At 35.9% G+C, this 15,273-nt stretch overlaps 1 protein-coding gene across 6 annotated transcripts in view; it reads right to left on the minus strand.

Moving 5' to 3' along the window:
- Window positions 1-12,628: 12,628 nt before the first annotated feature.
- LOC131956780 (putative G-protein coupled receptor 139) overlaps window positions 12,629-15,273 on the minus strand; it is a 45,085-nt gene continuing 42,440 nt past the window's right edge. For all 6 annotated transcript variants that reach the window (XM_059321358.1, XM_059321357.1, XM_059321361.1 and 3 more), the window contains exon 6: window positions 12,629-13,503. In XM_059321358.1, coding sequence (XP_059177341.1) covers window positions 13,279-13,503 — 225 coding nt within the window. In that variant the 3' untranslated portion in view covers window positions 12,629-13,278. The remainder of the gene's footprint in view (window positions 13,504-15,273) is intronic.

A 15,273-nucleotide genomic window follows, 5' to 3' on the forward strand; every position in this document is an offset into this window, starting at 1 on the left:
ATTAGGTGCGCATTGGTTTTAGTTATGAAACTCTATTGTAAATTTTTAAAATTTAAAGTACTGGAAAAAAATGCGTGAATGGATAAAGTGAAATATTGTATATATTATAGATATTGCCTATTATTTATACTGTTTTCTAATTATTATTCTATCTTTCGGGTTTTATAGGAGAGGCGTAGCGAGGGGGGGGGGGGGGGGGGAGGGCATATGTCCCCGGGTGCCGACCTTAGGGGGCGCCAAAGTGGGTTGGAAAAAATGTGCGAGAGGGGGGGGTGGAAATCGAAAGTTTTAGGGAGGGGGGGAGAAGGGGTGCAAATCGAAAGTTTGAGGGGGTGCAAATCACCGGAAAGGGCGCGATTTGGCGCTACGGGCTAGACTGTGAGCAATATGCCTGTATGATTGCATTTAAATTGTGTCTATGTTATGAGTGTTGTGTTTGTTTTTTCGTTTTTTTTTTGTTTTTTTTTTGCGTTCGTTTGTGTTGTGTTTAGTTTTGTTCTGTTCCCAGGTTGGTACATTTAAAAAAGATTTACCGTGGCGGAGCACGGGATGCAGCTAGTCTATAATATAATCGGGCTGAGCGTGTCCTTCCTTCCGTCCGTCATCGCTATAGATTTTGGGACTATAAAAGTAAGCTACGCACCATGCTGTGCTTTTCAGTGCACCGCAGTGTCTTATTATAAGTATTAGAGTTGGGTTTGTTTATATAGTGGCATAGAGCTATTTTATAATTTCCACTGTTTGTACAATTTTGCATAACGTAAAGAGAATATTAAATACACGCACATTGCTAAAACATATTAAAAGGATCAATGTCAAATATAGTTTTCGTTAATATTCCTAGAGAAAGTGGATACATTTTAATAACATAATAGCTGTAGGTTAGAAAAATCTAATTAAACTGTTTAGTAATTTTGCCAAGGGAGGTATTTTAAAAATAAATTGAACTCACGCTAAAAATGTGAATGCAAAATCTGCAAGACGGAATAATTGTTGGAATAATATAATTAGCAAAATGTGAATGCAAATTATGCAGACGTGTAAAAGTACATTATTGTTGGAATATTATAATTAGCATTGATTGATAAAAGGCTATTTTTAATTTATTTTATTCACTGAATGTAATGTTTACTACTTATAATTTTTAATCAACTATTAAGCACTATTATAGACGCGTCATCACGTTCATTCGGTGCGCAATGGTTTTAGTTATGAAACTATTGTAAATTTTTAAAATTTAAAGTACTGGGAAAAAATGCGTGAATGGATAAAGTGAAATATTGTAGGTAAAACACGGATATTTTAAATACTGCCTATTATTTATACTGTTTACTAATTATTATTCTATCTTTCGGTTTGCGGAAAAGCTAGGGGTTTTATAGGAGAGGCGTAGCGATGGGGGGGGGGGGGGGGGGCATAGATTTTTACTTTTATAGTCCCAAAATCTATAGCGATGACGGACAGACACAGCCCGCTTATATTATAGATACTGCCTATTATTTATACTGTTTTCTAATTATTATTCTATCTTTCGGGTTTTATAGGAGAGGCGTAGCGAGGGGGGGGGGGAGGGCATATGTCCCCGGGTGCCGACCTTAGGGGGCGCCAAAGTGGGTTGGAAAAAATTTGCGAGGGGGAGGGGGGTGATGGAAATCGGAAGTCTTAGGGAGGGGGGGGGGACAAGGGTGCAAATCGAAAGTTTGAGGGGGGGGGTGCAAATCACCGGAAAGGGCGCGATTTGGCGCTACAGGCTAGACTGTGAGCAATATGCCTTTATGATTGCATTTAAATTGTGTTTATGTTATGAGTGTTGTGTTTGTTTTTTCGTTTGTGTTTATTTTTGCGTTCGTTTGTGTTGTGTTTAGTTTTGTTCTGTTCCCAAGTTGGTACATTTAAGAAAGATTTACCGTGGCGGAGCACGGGATGCAGCTAGTATAATATAATGGTGTATAAAACGTGAAAATACAAATTTGTGAATGAATAAAAATTGCTCATTTTACAGGAAAATCTTGATTGAATTTTATCGTCTCAAAATGGCCTTAATATTTGCGACACAAATTTTACAATCGTAAAATGCTAGGGGAGGGGGGGTCGTCAAAGGAATTAATAAACTACAGGGCCTAACTATTTATATAAAAGAAGAAAGTAATAATCATTTCATAGTTACGACAATACTAATGTTAATTTTACCAAAAACTGATGCTAAGAATTAATAATGTTACGATACCTTCTATTCCAGCCAGGGTGTGTGTGCGAAAAGATTTAAAAAGTCAGCGTACAAAGTACAGTGTTTTGATAAAATATTAGATGGCACCACAAGCGCTGTGGTCAGGCCTGGCCTAGCGTCCGTCCTTTGTTTGATTGACCAATCAGAGATTGCGGTTTCAAAACTGGACAGTTTAGCACAAACTTTGCTGCTGAGAACGGTAGTCAAGGACAGTAAGGCTGACTTTAAAATTATTGTAAGCAGTTGATAGATTTCGTTTTTTTTTTTTTTTTACAATATTACGCGTTTAAAAAATTAAGTTAATTTTCTGTAAAGTAAATTAAAACTAGATTATAATTGGAGCGAAAAGTATGAATACTATATTTATTTTAGAGACTGAGGCAAGTAAATTTCTTATCTTGGTGCTTCATAATCTCACTGACGTAAAATAGCTGGCCAATGAAAATGGACAAATATTATCTAACCGATGAAAATGGACAAATGACATTTTAATCAGTTCATCTATAGCTCTAATTTCCTCTGAGCTTTTAGACAGGTAAGTTGCCTTTTTGTATTTATACTTCGTAAGTCATTTATACATAATTTTTAGGGTGCACAATTTAAATAAAGGCCTAACGATACCATTTAATTATCCAATCATTAATTATATTTAAACAACTATAAAGTGTGGTTTAAAAAGTGAAATTTGATAGGATGATAAGAATTTTCTCAATGTCAATTTAGATTGGTCTTGATAAACACGTGACTATTTTCAAAGTTTAGTCCATACAGGTATTTAGGCGTGGCCTAATGCCCTAGTTCGGATTATTTCGAGATTATCAACTAAACTGTATTTATTAATCCACTCAACCGCAACAGAATTTACTAGCCCAGAATCTAAATTAGATTAAATTAATAAAAATGTGTAGTTAATTTAGTTAATTTATCGAAGTGGCTATTAAGACCTTTGTCTGTAGGTTATGGCCACGTAATTCTTTTTTAATTTGTTTTTCAATTATTTTTTTCTTGCACATTTTAAAATAATTTTTGTGCACAACATTTGTAGATCCCTTACTCAAACACAACTAATTCCACACCATATTTAAAATAAAACTACTAAACATGAACTTAACTAGCGGGGTTGTGGCCTAGTGAAGTTCATGACGACCATTCCACAAGTTACGGGTTCTTAACCGATGTCTGAACGTGTGTGTTTTTATAAAGATTTTCCAGTCGGGGCTATTTTCAATATATTTAATCATGCCTGTAAATATGCCAGTACGTGCATCAAACTGCGTGGTCAAATGGAATATTGCCAGACTGCTGTGCTGGATGTAGCGGTTACAAAACCACCAGATTCCCTTATTCGTTTAGCAGACAGTATAATTAAAAGTAACACCGCTGATTTTTACTTTCTCTTATACGAAGTATGGATAAAGTATTCCCTGAGTCGGAAAACATAGTTTTGCAACCTTGTTCGTATGTCTGTGTGTGTGTAGGTGTGTCTGTGAACACGATAACTTGAGTACCGTTACAGCTAGGTTGATGAAATTTCATATATACGTATTAAATCAAATTTGTAAATCTGTATAAATTTTTCAGCGATTTTCGATAACCTTTTTCTAGTTTCAATATCTCAATATCTCTTGAGTACTATTTCAGATAGATAAACGAAATTTTACATGTAAGTAAAAGACCAAATTCTCCGCCTTCTCTCAAATTTCGAGTAATTTCCGTTGACCGGAAGTAGTAATTTACGCTATTTCCGATTTCTCAAAAACGCATGTGAATTTATAAAGTACTAATAATATCCCGCGCTATTATACACATTTTGTTTGGCATTCACTTGGTGTGCAATTGTTTTATCTACGAGATTCTATTCTATTTTAGAAAGTTTAAGTAATTTAAAATGGATTAACAATAATGTCTATATCTCGAGTTGCCATCCCCCGTAGTGTTGTGTAAGAATATTCTAGAAAGTTTAGGGGAGATCAGTCCCGGTATATTTTTTAAAGTTTTACATGAATGGGTTACTTTACATTCTTTTCAAAAATATCTAAAATTATATAGGCTAAATTATAATTTTTTGGACGTGATTGCGAGCATATTTGCAGAAAAAAAAATTGTAACATCCCTAGATTTTCCTAAATGAATAATAACTGATTAAAATTGACTTGATTTTTCAGTAATGTTTATTCTATGTTAATTCTGAAATTAATTACTTTCACTACGGCAATTGAAATGGCGGAACGCTCTTAAAGAAGTCCTTCAAAATTCCCCCCCCCCCCCCCACATGTAGGCTCCAAGGGAGGGCACTCCCCATGCAATTCCATATTCTTCCAGCTTTGAAAGCTAAGACAAATTTGCTATACCGATGAAGTAGTGGTGTCTGCTGTCGGTGAAGTGGCCCTGCTCTACATTACTTTGTTCAGCGCTTGGTTGTTCTAATGCAGGGGTTCCCAACCTTTTTTTTTTACTCTAGAGCACATTCTAAAATATCGGTAGGGTGGAAGGGTACCACCTATTTTAAATCGACAAACTCCTTCCAGAGGCGTAGCGACCCTTCCCGTAACCCGGGGACAAAACTTTCGATTTGCACCCCCCTCAAACTTTCGATTTGCACCCCTCCTCAAGTTTTCGATTTGCACCTCCCTCAAACTTTCTATTTGCACCCCCCCCCCCCCCCCTCAAACTTTCGATTTCCATTCCCTTCAACCTTTCCATAATGTTTATGAAAAAAATTCTGTCTCTATCGAATAGTGAGAGGCGGGTACATACGAATCGTTCGGCGGGCGCCATGGCGCCCGCGGGCACGGGGTTGGGAACCCCTGTTCTAATGTATTCAATGTGTTTGTCTCATTTAAGCTTACGATTTCATAAGCAATTTATTATTTAGATAGAGTAATAAATACTTTGCATTTGTTGTGATGTGGTCAGTATTTTCATTTGTCAGTATTTTGAATGCTTTTGTATAGGCTTATAGTACGTATATGTATATGTCATTTTTATGTTTTTCCAGAGAGAATACAGGAAAACTGTTTGAAAGTCATCATGTCCATCTCTTTAAAGGTAAATAATGTATCACTGTATTATTGTTTTTTATGTTACCTGACGCTGTTACATAGGGGAAAGAGAAGGGGGGATCTTTTGTCGGTTGACTCTGGTATATAATAAAGTTAATTACGAAGCTCCTCCGACCCCAATGTTTTTAACACATTTCTTTATGAACACTATTTTACTAAATATTTCAACGAAGACATACACTCTAAGACAAAAGTAGAAATAAATAAACTGCAACAATAGAATAATTAAACTCGTTTTTTTTAAAAATGTTTTATATATATGTATATATAAAATGTATAAATGCGGAAAATATCTCAATTTCATCTATTTTTATTAATAGCGTTTTACTATAACATCTCAATTAAGCTATTTAGTACCAGAAAAGCGTCTGAGTGCTTTATTTTGAAACTTTAAAGAGCACAGTGAAATGTTCACTAATTATTTAATGCTTTAGTCCTATCTCTGTGAAAAAAAATGAGCTTAAGTGTTTAATCATCTTTCAGACGACAGAAGTGGTTGCGCTCAAAACGACCAGACTTCTTATAATGATCAAACAGCTTCAAGGTAACCCTAGCACCAAGGACGTAGCTTATCCCATACCAGATGATAAAACACCTGCGGAGATGTTATTCTACCGGTACAATGATGGCATCATGCACATGAGGAGACAGTACGGCCCCACATTCGATGTGACGTCATACCTGCTTGCCACCCCACACGCCACACACCTGAGCAAGGCCATTGCCGGAAATTTTTTATACGAGATAGGACAGCTGAAGAACATTCTGGCATTCTACAAACTTGATATGGGTTTCAGCGGATACGCTTTACCAGGATTGGACCCTTGCAGATTGAGATCAGGTCTTGAGTTTTTTTTTACTTCGTTTGCGGACATACCTGTATCTGTGGGTAGGCGCAGTTTTCCGTTAAAGCATGTTTATGGTAGCGTGGACGAAACTATGAAAAATTTTGACGAGAGCCTTGAGCGTTGGACAAACAAGTTCACGTTTGGTAAGTATGAGACCATCCCCCCACACATTCCCACACACCACTGGTGGTGGGAGACAACTGCACGAAAAAAACCGGAGTATGTCTTCTCGGATTATTTCGACTAATTTCTCTAACCGGAGTACATCGTCTTCAAGGTCTCCGATTCTTTCTCTTTAATTTCAAACGTATACAAGACTTTGTGAAAGCCGGATAAATTTGTCGAAAGTTAGAAAATATTGATATTTTTGTGTGAAAAAGTTTAAAATTGTTTACTCTGAATCCCATGAATTATGTAGTATCTCACATTAAGTCTAATACAATTAAGTCTAATTAAAATTTTATATTTCTATGCACATTGTTTCAATTTTTTAAACTTTCATTTTCATGTTCCATTTTAACAAAAAGAATATAAACAAGTAATTAAAAAAAGTCTAGTGACAATTTTAGCGCAATTTCCTTGTGTTATCTAAAAATAGCACTGTCGTAGCGTAAATCAAGAGCAGGGTTAGTAAAACCATTGGTTAGTTATTAGAACGTTTTTTATTAATTTTTTTTTTCAGTATTTTACATGTTTTATTTACAATAGAGTAACATGACTAAAAACCATTGCGCGCCCAGCTACCGAACGTGACGTCGCAGCCATTGAACGTGATGGCGCAGCTATTGATCGTGATGACGCGTGTGGTATGGTTGCATAAAATGCCTACTAATTCGGTCCAAATTTTAATTAATTCAAAAAAAATGTGTGACCGAACGAAAGGATATTTTTGAAAACTTTCTTCGGCAATATTGTTCTAAATTATGGCAAGAATCGATTGGTACATGTTTCAAGTCGCTAAGTGGTCTGGTTGCCGAGATATGGGCCAAAAACTACATTTTTCGAGGTTTTTTGGCTTTTCCGGGAAATCCATGAAAGAAACCCGGAATTTTTATGGCCTATGTTCATCCTCGTAACTTGCTTAACATAATTGCTTTTGGAACTAGTCCTCGATATTGCTTCGTTGAGGAGGAGATACGACTTAAAGCTGCGGACACACATTCATCCATACATTCATTCATCCATCCATTCCCAGAAATGACGAGTTAACAAGGTAATTAAAAAGTCCAGTGACAATTTTAGCGCAATTTCCTTATGTTATCTAAAAATAGCTCTGTCGTAGCGTAAATCAAGAGCAGGGTTAGTAAAACCATTGGTTAGTTATTAAAACGTTTTTTATTAATTTTTTTCAGTATTTTACATGTTTTATTTACAATAGAGTTACATGACTAAAAACCATTGCGCGCCTACTGAACGTGATGGCGCAGCCATGGAACGCGATGGCGCAGCTATTGAACGTGATGACGCGTGTGGTGTGGTTGGAAAAAATGCCTACTAATTCGGTCCAAATTTTAATTAATTCAAAATTTTTTTTGTGACCGAACGAAAGGATATTTTTGAAAACTTTCTTCGGCAATATTGTTCTAAATTATGGCAGGAATCGATTGGTACATGTTTCAAGTCGCTTAGTGGTCTGGTTGCCGAGTTATGGGCCAAAAACTGCATTTTTTCGAGGTTTTTTGGCTTTTCCGGGAAATCCATGAAAGAAACCCGTAATTTTTATGGCCTATGTTCATCCTCGTAACTTGCTTAACATAATTGCTTTTGGAACTAGTCATCGATATTGCTTCGTTGAGGAGATACGACTTAAAGCCCGGACACACATTCATCCATACATCCATACATTCATTCACTCATTCATCCATCCATTCCCAGAAATGACGAGTTAATAAACGCAATTCTCCAGAATGGAAATTGCGCTAATAAACGCAATTCTCCAGAATGGAAATTGCGCTAAAAACCGACGTTGTGAGTAAGGGCTTTCCGGCTTTTTTTTTTCTCTATTTACAATAAACCGGGAGTGATCTCCCCTAAACTTTCTCGAATATTCTTATATAAAATAACAGGGGATGGGAACTCGGGCTATAGACATGATTTTTAATCCATTTTAAATACTTAAAGTTTTAAAAATAGAATAAAATCTCGTAGACAAATTAGTTGCACACCAAGTGAACGCCAAATCAAAAAGCGCCTAATAGTGCGCAATATTATTAGTACTTTTAAAATTTACATTAGTTTTTTGAGAAATCGGAAGTAGCGTAAATTACTACTTCCGGTCAATGGAAATTACTCAAAATTTAACAGAAGGTAGAGAATTAGATCTTTTACTTACATGTGAAATTTCATTTATCTATCTGAAATAGTACTCAAGTTATAGGCTTTTGAAAAATTCAAAGTAGAAAAAGTACCACTTCCGGTTATCGGAAATCGCTCAAAAGTTGATAGTGATCAACGATTTTGATAAAATACTTATATATGAAATTTCATCAACCTAGCTGTAACGGTACTCAAGTTATCGTGTTTACACACAGACAGACACACACACAGACATACGGACAGAATTGCAACGCCCAGTTTTTCAAACTGGATTACGCATAAAACCTCTTAATTTTGATAAATCTGGATTGATAATTTTTGCCCGATTAAAATAAGTCCTCTATACTTCGGATGTGATAAAGGACTGAGGTGTAATAGGGTAAAAATTGTTAAAATTTCAATTGATTTTTGTGCACGATTACAATACTTTCTCTATACTTCGTATATACGAGAAAGTAAAAATACAAAAATGTGTGAAAGGGGGATAAATGTGTCCGAAATTTGTTAAATGAAAAGGAAATTTTTCTAGTGAAAGGTCGATGGGATTAACTATAAATCCCAAAAATAATGTAATATATGTCCCGTTAAAATAAAAAATTTACATTTCTATACCCTTTGTTATTTTCAATTTTTTTTTGCATTTATTTCTATGCTCATATTTTACCAAAAAAGTCGTCTCCACTCAACAACTTTTTCCACAGCTTTCAACACCTTTTTATTATAATTTTTTAAAGGAAGATAATTAGATGCTTGATATATTGACATCACTGTAGGCGCAAATTAGGAGGTTGCTTTTTAAAGAATCACTTTTTTCTATTTAGCCGTGTTTAGAGTAGCTAGTTTAGCTGGTGTGCTGTGATCATTTCACAAATAAAATGGCTGGGTAGGCGGCGTCATTTATAACTAAATATAGACGCTTTCTATAGAGTTTCACTCAAAGCACACGCTAAACAACGTGTTTAGGTGGGATTGAAATGGTTATTTAATAAAAAATTTGTGGTAAAATAATAATTTCAAACCTTAACTAATTTGTCCGTGTTGTTTACGTCGATTCTCAGATAGTGAAAAAAAATGTGTTTATTAGGAGTTATCTAAATGTTAAGCAAACACAAAAAAAAAGTTGATGAGAATTCATAATTCTCTGCCAAAATGAACACTTTTAATTTTTTTTTAACGCATTTTATTTGCATCAGGGTAAACAAACACATTGATACAGAAACATTTGAAACAAGATGTTTCCTTGATGAGATACCACCGATCTAAATACAAATATGTAATAGAGCATTATATATATATATATATATATATATATATATATATATATATATATATATATATATATATATATATATATATATATATAAGCATTGGTATTTGTTTATATACACATTAAAACGAAATAAAACTAGAAATATTTGTTAAATAAAGTAATTTAACGTATTCGGTTGATGCACATGTCTGTATTAATTAGTTCATATACATTTACACAATTACATCACTGTCTATTATGTGATTTAAACTTTGAGAGTCGCATCAACATTATTCATGTACATAGGACTGGGGTGCTAATACCAGCTCAAGTTAAAATAGTGCTATTGGCAAAAATACCTACAATTTCTAAATTTTGAATGTCACATGTCATATGACAATTACACGTTCTTACTATATATATATATATATATATATATATATATATATATATATATATATATATATATATATATATATATATATATATATATATATATATATATATATATATATATATAAAGATTGATTGATTTATAGATTATAAGATAATATGTGTATATGTGTGAGTATGTGTAAAGAGATAGAATTTGAAAACCCCCACCCATGAGAAAAACCTGCCTCCTCCCCTTGAGCTATCGAGTACTAAACTGCATTGAACCTATAGCACAACACTCGTGTTTTGTAAAGGGGTATCTCAGGGTACAAACTCACTCCAGTAGATAGTTAAGTTCATTGAACAGTTCATACTTCGAGTCATTCTCAAAGCAGAGAGTACGTAATTCGAGACTCTAGTATATTGCAATAAAGATATGAAATACGGCATACATTGAACCAGACATAAAGTACTTTAAAAATATGCTTTTTAAAAACATGTGTACATTAAATAATCTTTAACAACATGACATTTTAAACTTTAGATATCTTTAAAAATAATACATTGTGATTATAAAAAATATTGAACAAAAAACTGAATAAATGGTCTATGTTTGTGCTTTGTGGACCATGAATAAACGGTCATTGTTTTGTGTTGTATTGACCAAGAATAAATTGTCATTGTTTTGTGTTGTGTTGACCAAAAATAAATGGTCATTGTTTTGTGTTGTGGACCAAAAATAAATAGTCCATGTTTATATTTTGTGGACTAAAAATAAATGGTCCATGTTTATGTTTTGTGGACCAAAAGTAAATGGTCCATGTTTATATTTTGTGGACCAAAAGTAAATGGTCCATGTTTATGTTTTGTGGACCAAAAGTAAATGGTCCATGTTTGTGTTGCGATGGCCAAGAATAAATGGTCATTTTTATTGCCTTAAATGGAGGGGTAAAGTGTGTGTATGGGGGGGGGGGTGGAGTGTTATGTTTAATCGTGTCACAAACTCATCAACGTCATTACCTCACTTCAATTAATGTCATTTAACTTTCAATAGGATTGTTTGACTTGACAAGGGACATGACTCATTACCACAAAGTGGGGAAACAAGAGTTATTTTGTATGTGAGTCTACATCTGGGCGTGTCCTTCAATCTTTTGTTTTTGTAACAGAGCACGCCATAATTCTCAAATATATATATATATATATATATATATATATATATATATATATATATATATATATATATATATATATATATAAATTTTAACAATATTACATTCATATTTATATAACTTTGTATACATTGAATCATCAAGCTAAGAACTAAATCACGAGTGAATCAGGTAAAGCTACATGTCATAAATATCATAATCATGTTGCTAATCTTAATCTATCTGATTCTATCTGAACATTTTAGGTTTTAATGGTGACCACATTATCCTTTCATATCCTGAGGTCATAGAAACATGTGAACTCTACTTCAGCTACTTTAATCTTCTTTGTCGTGAATCAAAACAAAGCAACAGCATACCACAGATAGTTCACCATGGAGACTTAACAAAACTAGCAGATATAGACAGGCAAGGCTCACGATTGAAAATATATTTAAATACTAGGTAAATGTTCTTTAACTGTCGGGGGGGGGGGGGGTGGGAAGAGTAAAATGTGACGTTATTTATGGATAGCCCACAATGTGGCAATAAATATATTCAGGACATCTTTTAATTGTTTGATCGACAGTGGTATATTAAAGCTGAGCCAGTATTTACCAACACAATAACCTAAATATGAGCGTGTAGCACAGACTAAAGACCTACTACACTCAGAGGCGTAGCGAGGGGGGGGGGCGGGGGGTGCGGACCGCACCGGGTGACACCATTTAGGGGAGTGACATCAAGGCAAAAAATAGCAAAATATATAGAGAAAAACTTGAGGGGGGGTGCAAATCGAAAGTTTGAGGGGGGGGGTGCAAATCGAAAATTTGTCCCCGGTAAGGGTCGCTACGCCTCTGGGGGGGGGGGGGGGGGTGACACCATTAAGTGCCGCGCCGGGTGACACCCGACCTCGCTACGCCACTGACTACACTGACTGATAAGAGAAAGCTTAATATAATTATGTTCATTGTTATAATATCACTTGGTAAAAAACAAATGTTTAATACATACATAATACAACAAAAAAAATGTTTATTCTTAATTATGAAAAAATTATTTACGCAAAATGGTAATATATACAGTGTGTGTATATAAACAAAATAATGTGACTAATTATTTATTTTGTTACCGTCCGGGAAAAAAAAAGGCGACTTGGGTTAGGTTTATGTATAAATCTAGGCTTAGGACTAGTTTAATTGTCTAGGTAACGACTTGGGTTAGGCTTAGGTATAAATCTAGGCTTAGGGTTAGTTTAATTGTCTAGGTAATGACAAGGGTGTACGCAGTGTTTCTTCCAGACTTTTTTCTCCGGGGGGAGGGGAGGTGATGCACTTTATATTTTCGGGGAGGCGGACTAATTTTCAGGCGGAGGGGGGGTGGGGGGGGGGGGGCGGGCGGACACTGATAAAAGTATATATTTTCTAATTAATTTCCATTTCGTTCGGGGCAGGGCTGGTAGATTTTCTTAAAAAATCTAACCATTATTTAACTATATGTAATTTTCGCGATTTTGTAGGAAAATTCTGCTCCATTCCCTGGTGTTATCAACTCGTAAACATGTGACGTCATTCTTATCGCTGGGGTCATATTCATATCAACATCTGAACACGTGACGTCATCGGTATCGATGCTGTCCGTCAGGTCATCAGATGCCGGTGCTGTCCGTCAGGTCATCAGATGCTGTCCGTCAGTTCATCAGATGCTGTCCGTCAGGTCATCAGATGCCGGTGCTGTCCGTCAGGTCATCAGATGCTGTCCGTCAACTCATCAGATGCCGGTGCTGTCCGTCAACTCATCAGATGCCGGTGCTGTCCGTCAACTCATCAGATGCCGGTGCTGTCCGTCAACTCATCAGATGCCGGTGCTGTCCGTCAACTCATCAGATGCCGGTGCTGTCCGTCAACTCATCAGATGCCGGTGCTGTCCGTCAACTCATCAGATGCCGGTGCTGTCCGTCAACTCATCAGATGCCGGTGCTGTCCGTCAACTCATCAGATGCCGGTGCTGTCCGTCAACTCATCAGATGCCGGTGCTGTCCGTCAACTCATCAGATGCCGGTGCTGGATGTGGATCTTGCCGAGCTCATGGATGACGAGGTGTGATCCACAAGACTGGATAGCTGGGCGTCCTTATCCACGAGACCCAGCAGTTTCAGCAGCTCCATCCGGAAGCGTCTCCCCGAGAAGCAATAGAAGAGGAAGTTCAAGGCCGAGTTGAAGACGATTCCGACTTTTGCAAAGGCAAATGCAGACGACAGTTTCGCTTTGTCAGCCTGTATTGACAAGTTTTTAGAAGTTGTCTTTATTGGGGAAAAAATGGTTAGACAATATTTTTTTTATTTTTAAAATTTGAATTGGAATTGTTATTTACACAACTTCAACCTAGAAGGGCAAGTCATTTGGTAAGTAAGGACGAGTCATTGAGTCAGGTGGCATGAGTCATTGAGTCAGTAAGGACGAATTATTTAATCAGCAAAGGCGAGTCATTGAGTCGGTAAAGGCGAGTCATTGAGTCGGTAAAGGCGAGTCGTTGAGTCAGTAAGGACGAATCATTGAGCCATGACGAGACATTAAGTGTCACAACAATGTTACAACAACAACAGAAACACAGCAACGGAAACACAACAACGGAAACACAACAACGGAAACACAACAATGTTACCACAACAACAGAAACACAACAACGGAAACACAAAAACGGAAACACAACAACGGAAACACAACAACAGACACACAACAACGGAAACACAACAACATTAATGGAAAGATAGTAAAAAATGGCGTCAACTTGTTTACTTCCGGAATTGATGTCAACTTTCTTTCATAGTTTTTAGTGTTTTTATTCACTATTTAATCCAAATAAATCTAAGGGAAGTACTACTCATCCATTAGGGTTGAGAATGTAGTTTAATACTAATTTACTAGCCGGTTCTTATTGTGATATTTTAAGTTTTTATTTTATTGTCTCATCCATTGTAATAAAATGTAAACCGGATATCTATATTCTTAGTTGTTGTAGATCTACTGATGATTCGTTTTCTTTTTCATCTATTTCTACTGATGTCAGCATGATATTTTAATTTTACTGGTGAGTGAAAATGTTAGGGACTGGTGTTGTCACCAGAAGCAGCAGAGCTAAGAAGTATCGTTTAAATAAAGAAAAAGCTATATCAAAAAAGATTGCTAACATTTGTGCAGCGGATGATATTCATTTTCAAAAGAAAGATGGAGGACAATGCGTTATCATTGCCTTTAGAAACTCAATTAGCTATGAAAAAGTAAAAAGAATCTTCAAAACTAAATATGCTGGTGTTGTTGAGGAAAGAAGGGATGATGATGGCGCCAATGTTGAAGATAATTATAAATTACCAGGGCTGTCTGTCCATCTGTACCACACGAATAACAAAATTATGGTACAGGGAAAATCTAACGTTGTGTCTGTTTGGGTGGATTCGGAATTTTGCTGTATTTTAAATAACCTAATTACAACAGACAAAGCTGTCGACATGCCTCTACCCATGTCGCCGCCACTATCACTGTCACCACCACCTTCACTGTCCCCACCCAGAGTATTGGAGCTACCCATTTCACCGCCCATGATTATGTCTGCTTCCAACAGTGACAATCAATGTGCAGAGGATACGATCAATACCAATCCGTTAGATTGTGTAACACCTATAAATAACTATACATTTTCATCAAACCTATCTCAACCAACTGATTTGCTTAGTCCAAAAATATCATTTCTTCAAACCACACAACTGGATAATAACTTAAGATCGTTTATTCTTAACGAGATCACCTGTGTTAAAAAAGCTTTTAAAGCGGAGAAATTGCTGTTTAACAGCCAACTAGAACAACTCCGAGTCGAAAACGCTGTCTTAAGGGATGAAGTCAAGAGACTATCTAATGAAGTGCATAGCTGCAAAGATATACACGTTAACCTTAAGAAACGTTTGATTGATCAAGAAAATATTTCTGCGTCACTAAAGAAACTCCTCACAACCAAGAAACCCTCTTGCAGCACAATATCCACCTCAACA

This window comes from Physella acuta, unplaced genomic scaffold (genome assembly GCF_028476545.2).
Source record: "Physella acuta isolate Inbredline_101_S28 unplaced genomic scaffold, ASM2847654v3 ptg001176l, whole genome shotgun sequence".
Lineage (NCBI taxonomy): Eukaryota > Metazoa > Mollusca > Gastropoda > Physidae > Physella > Physella acuta.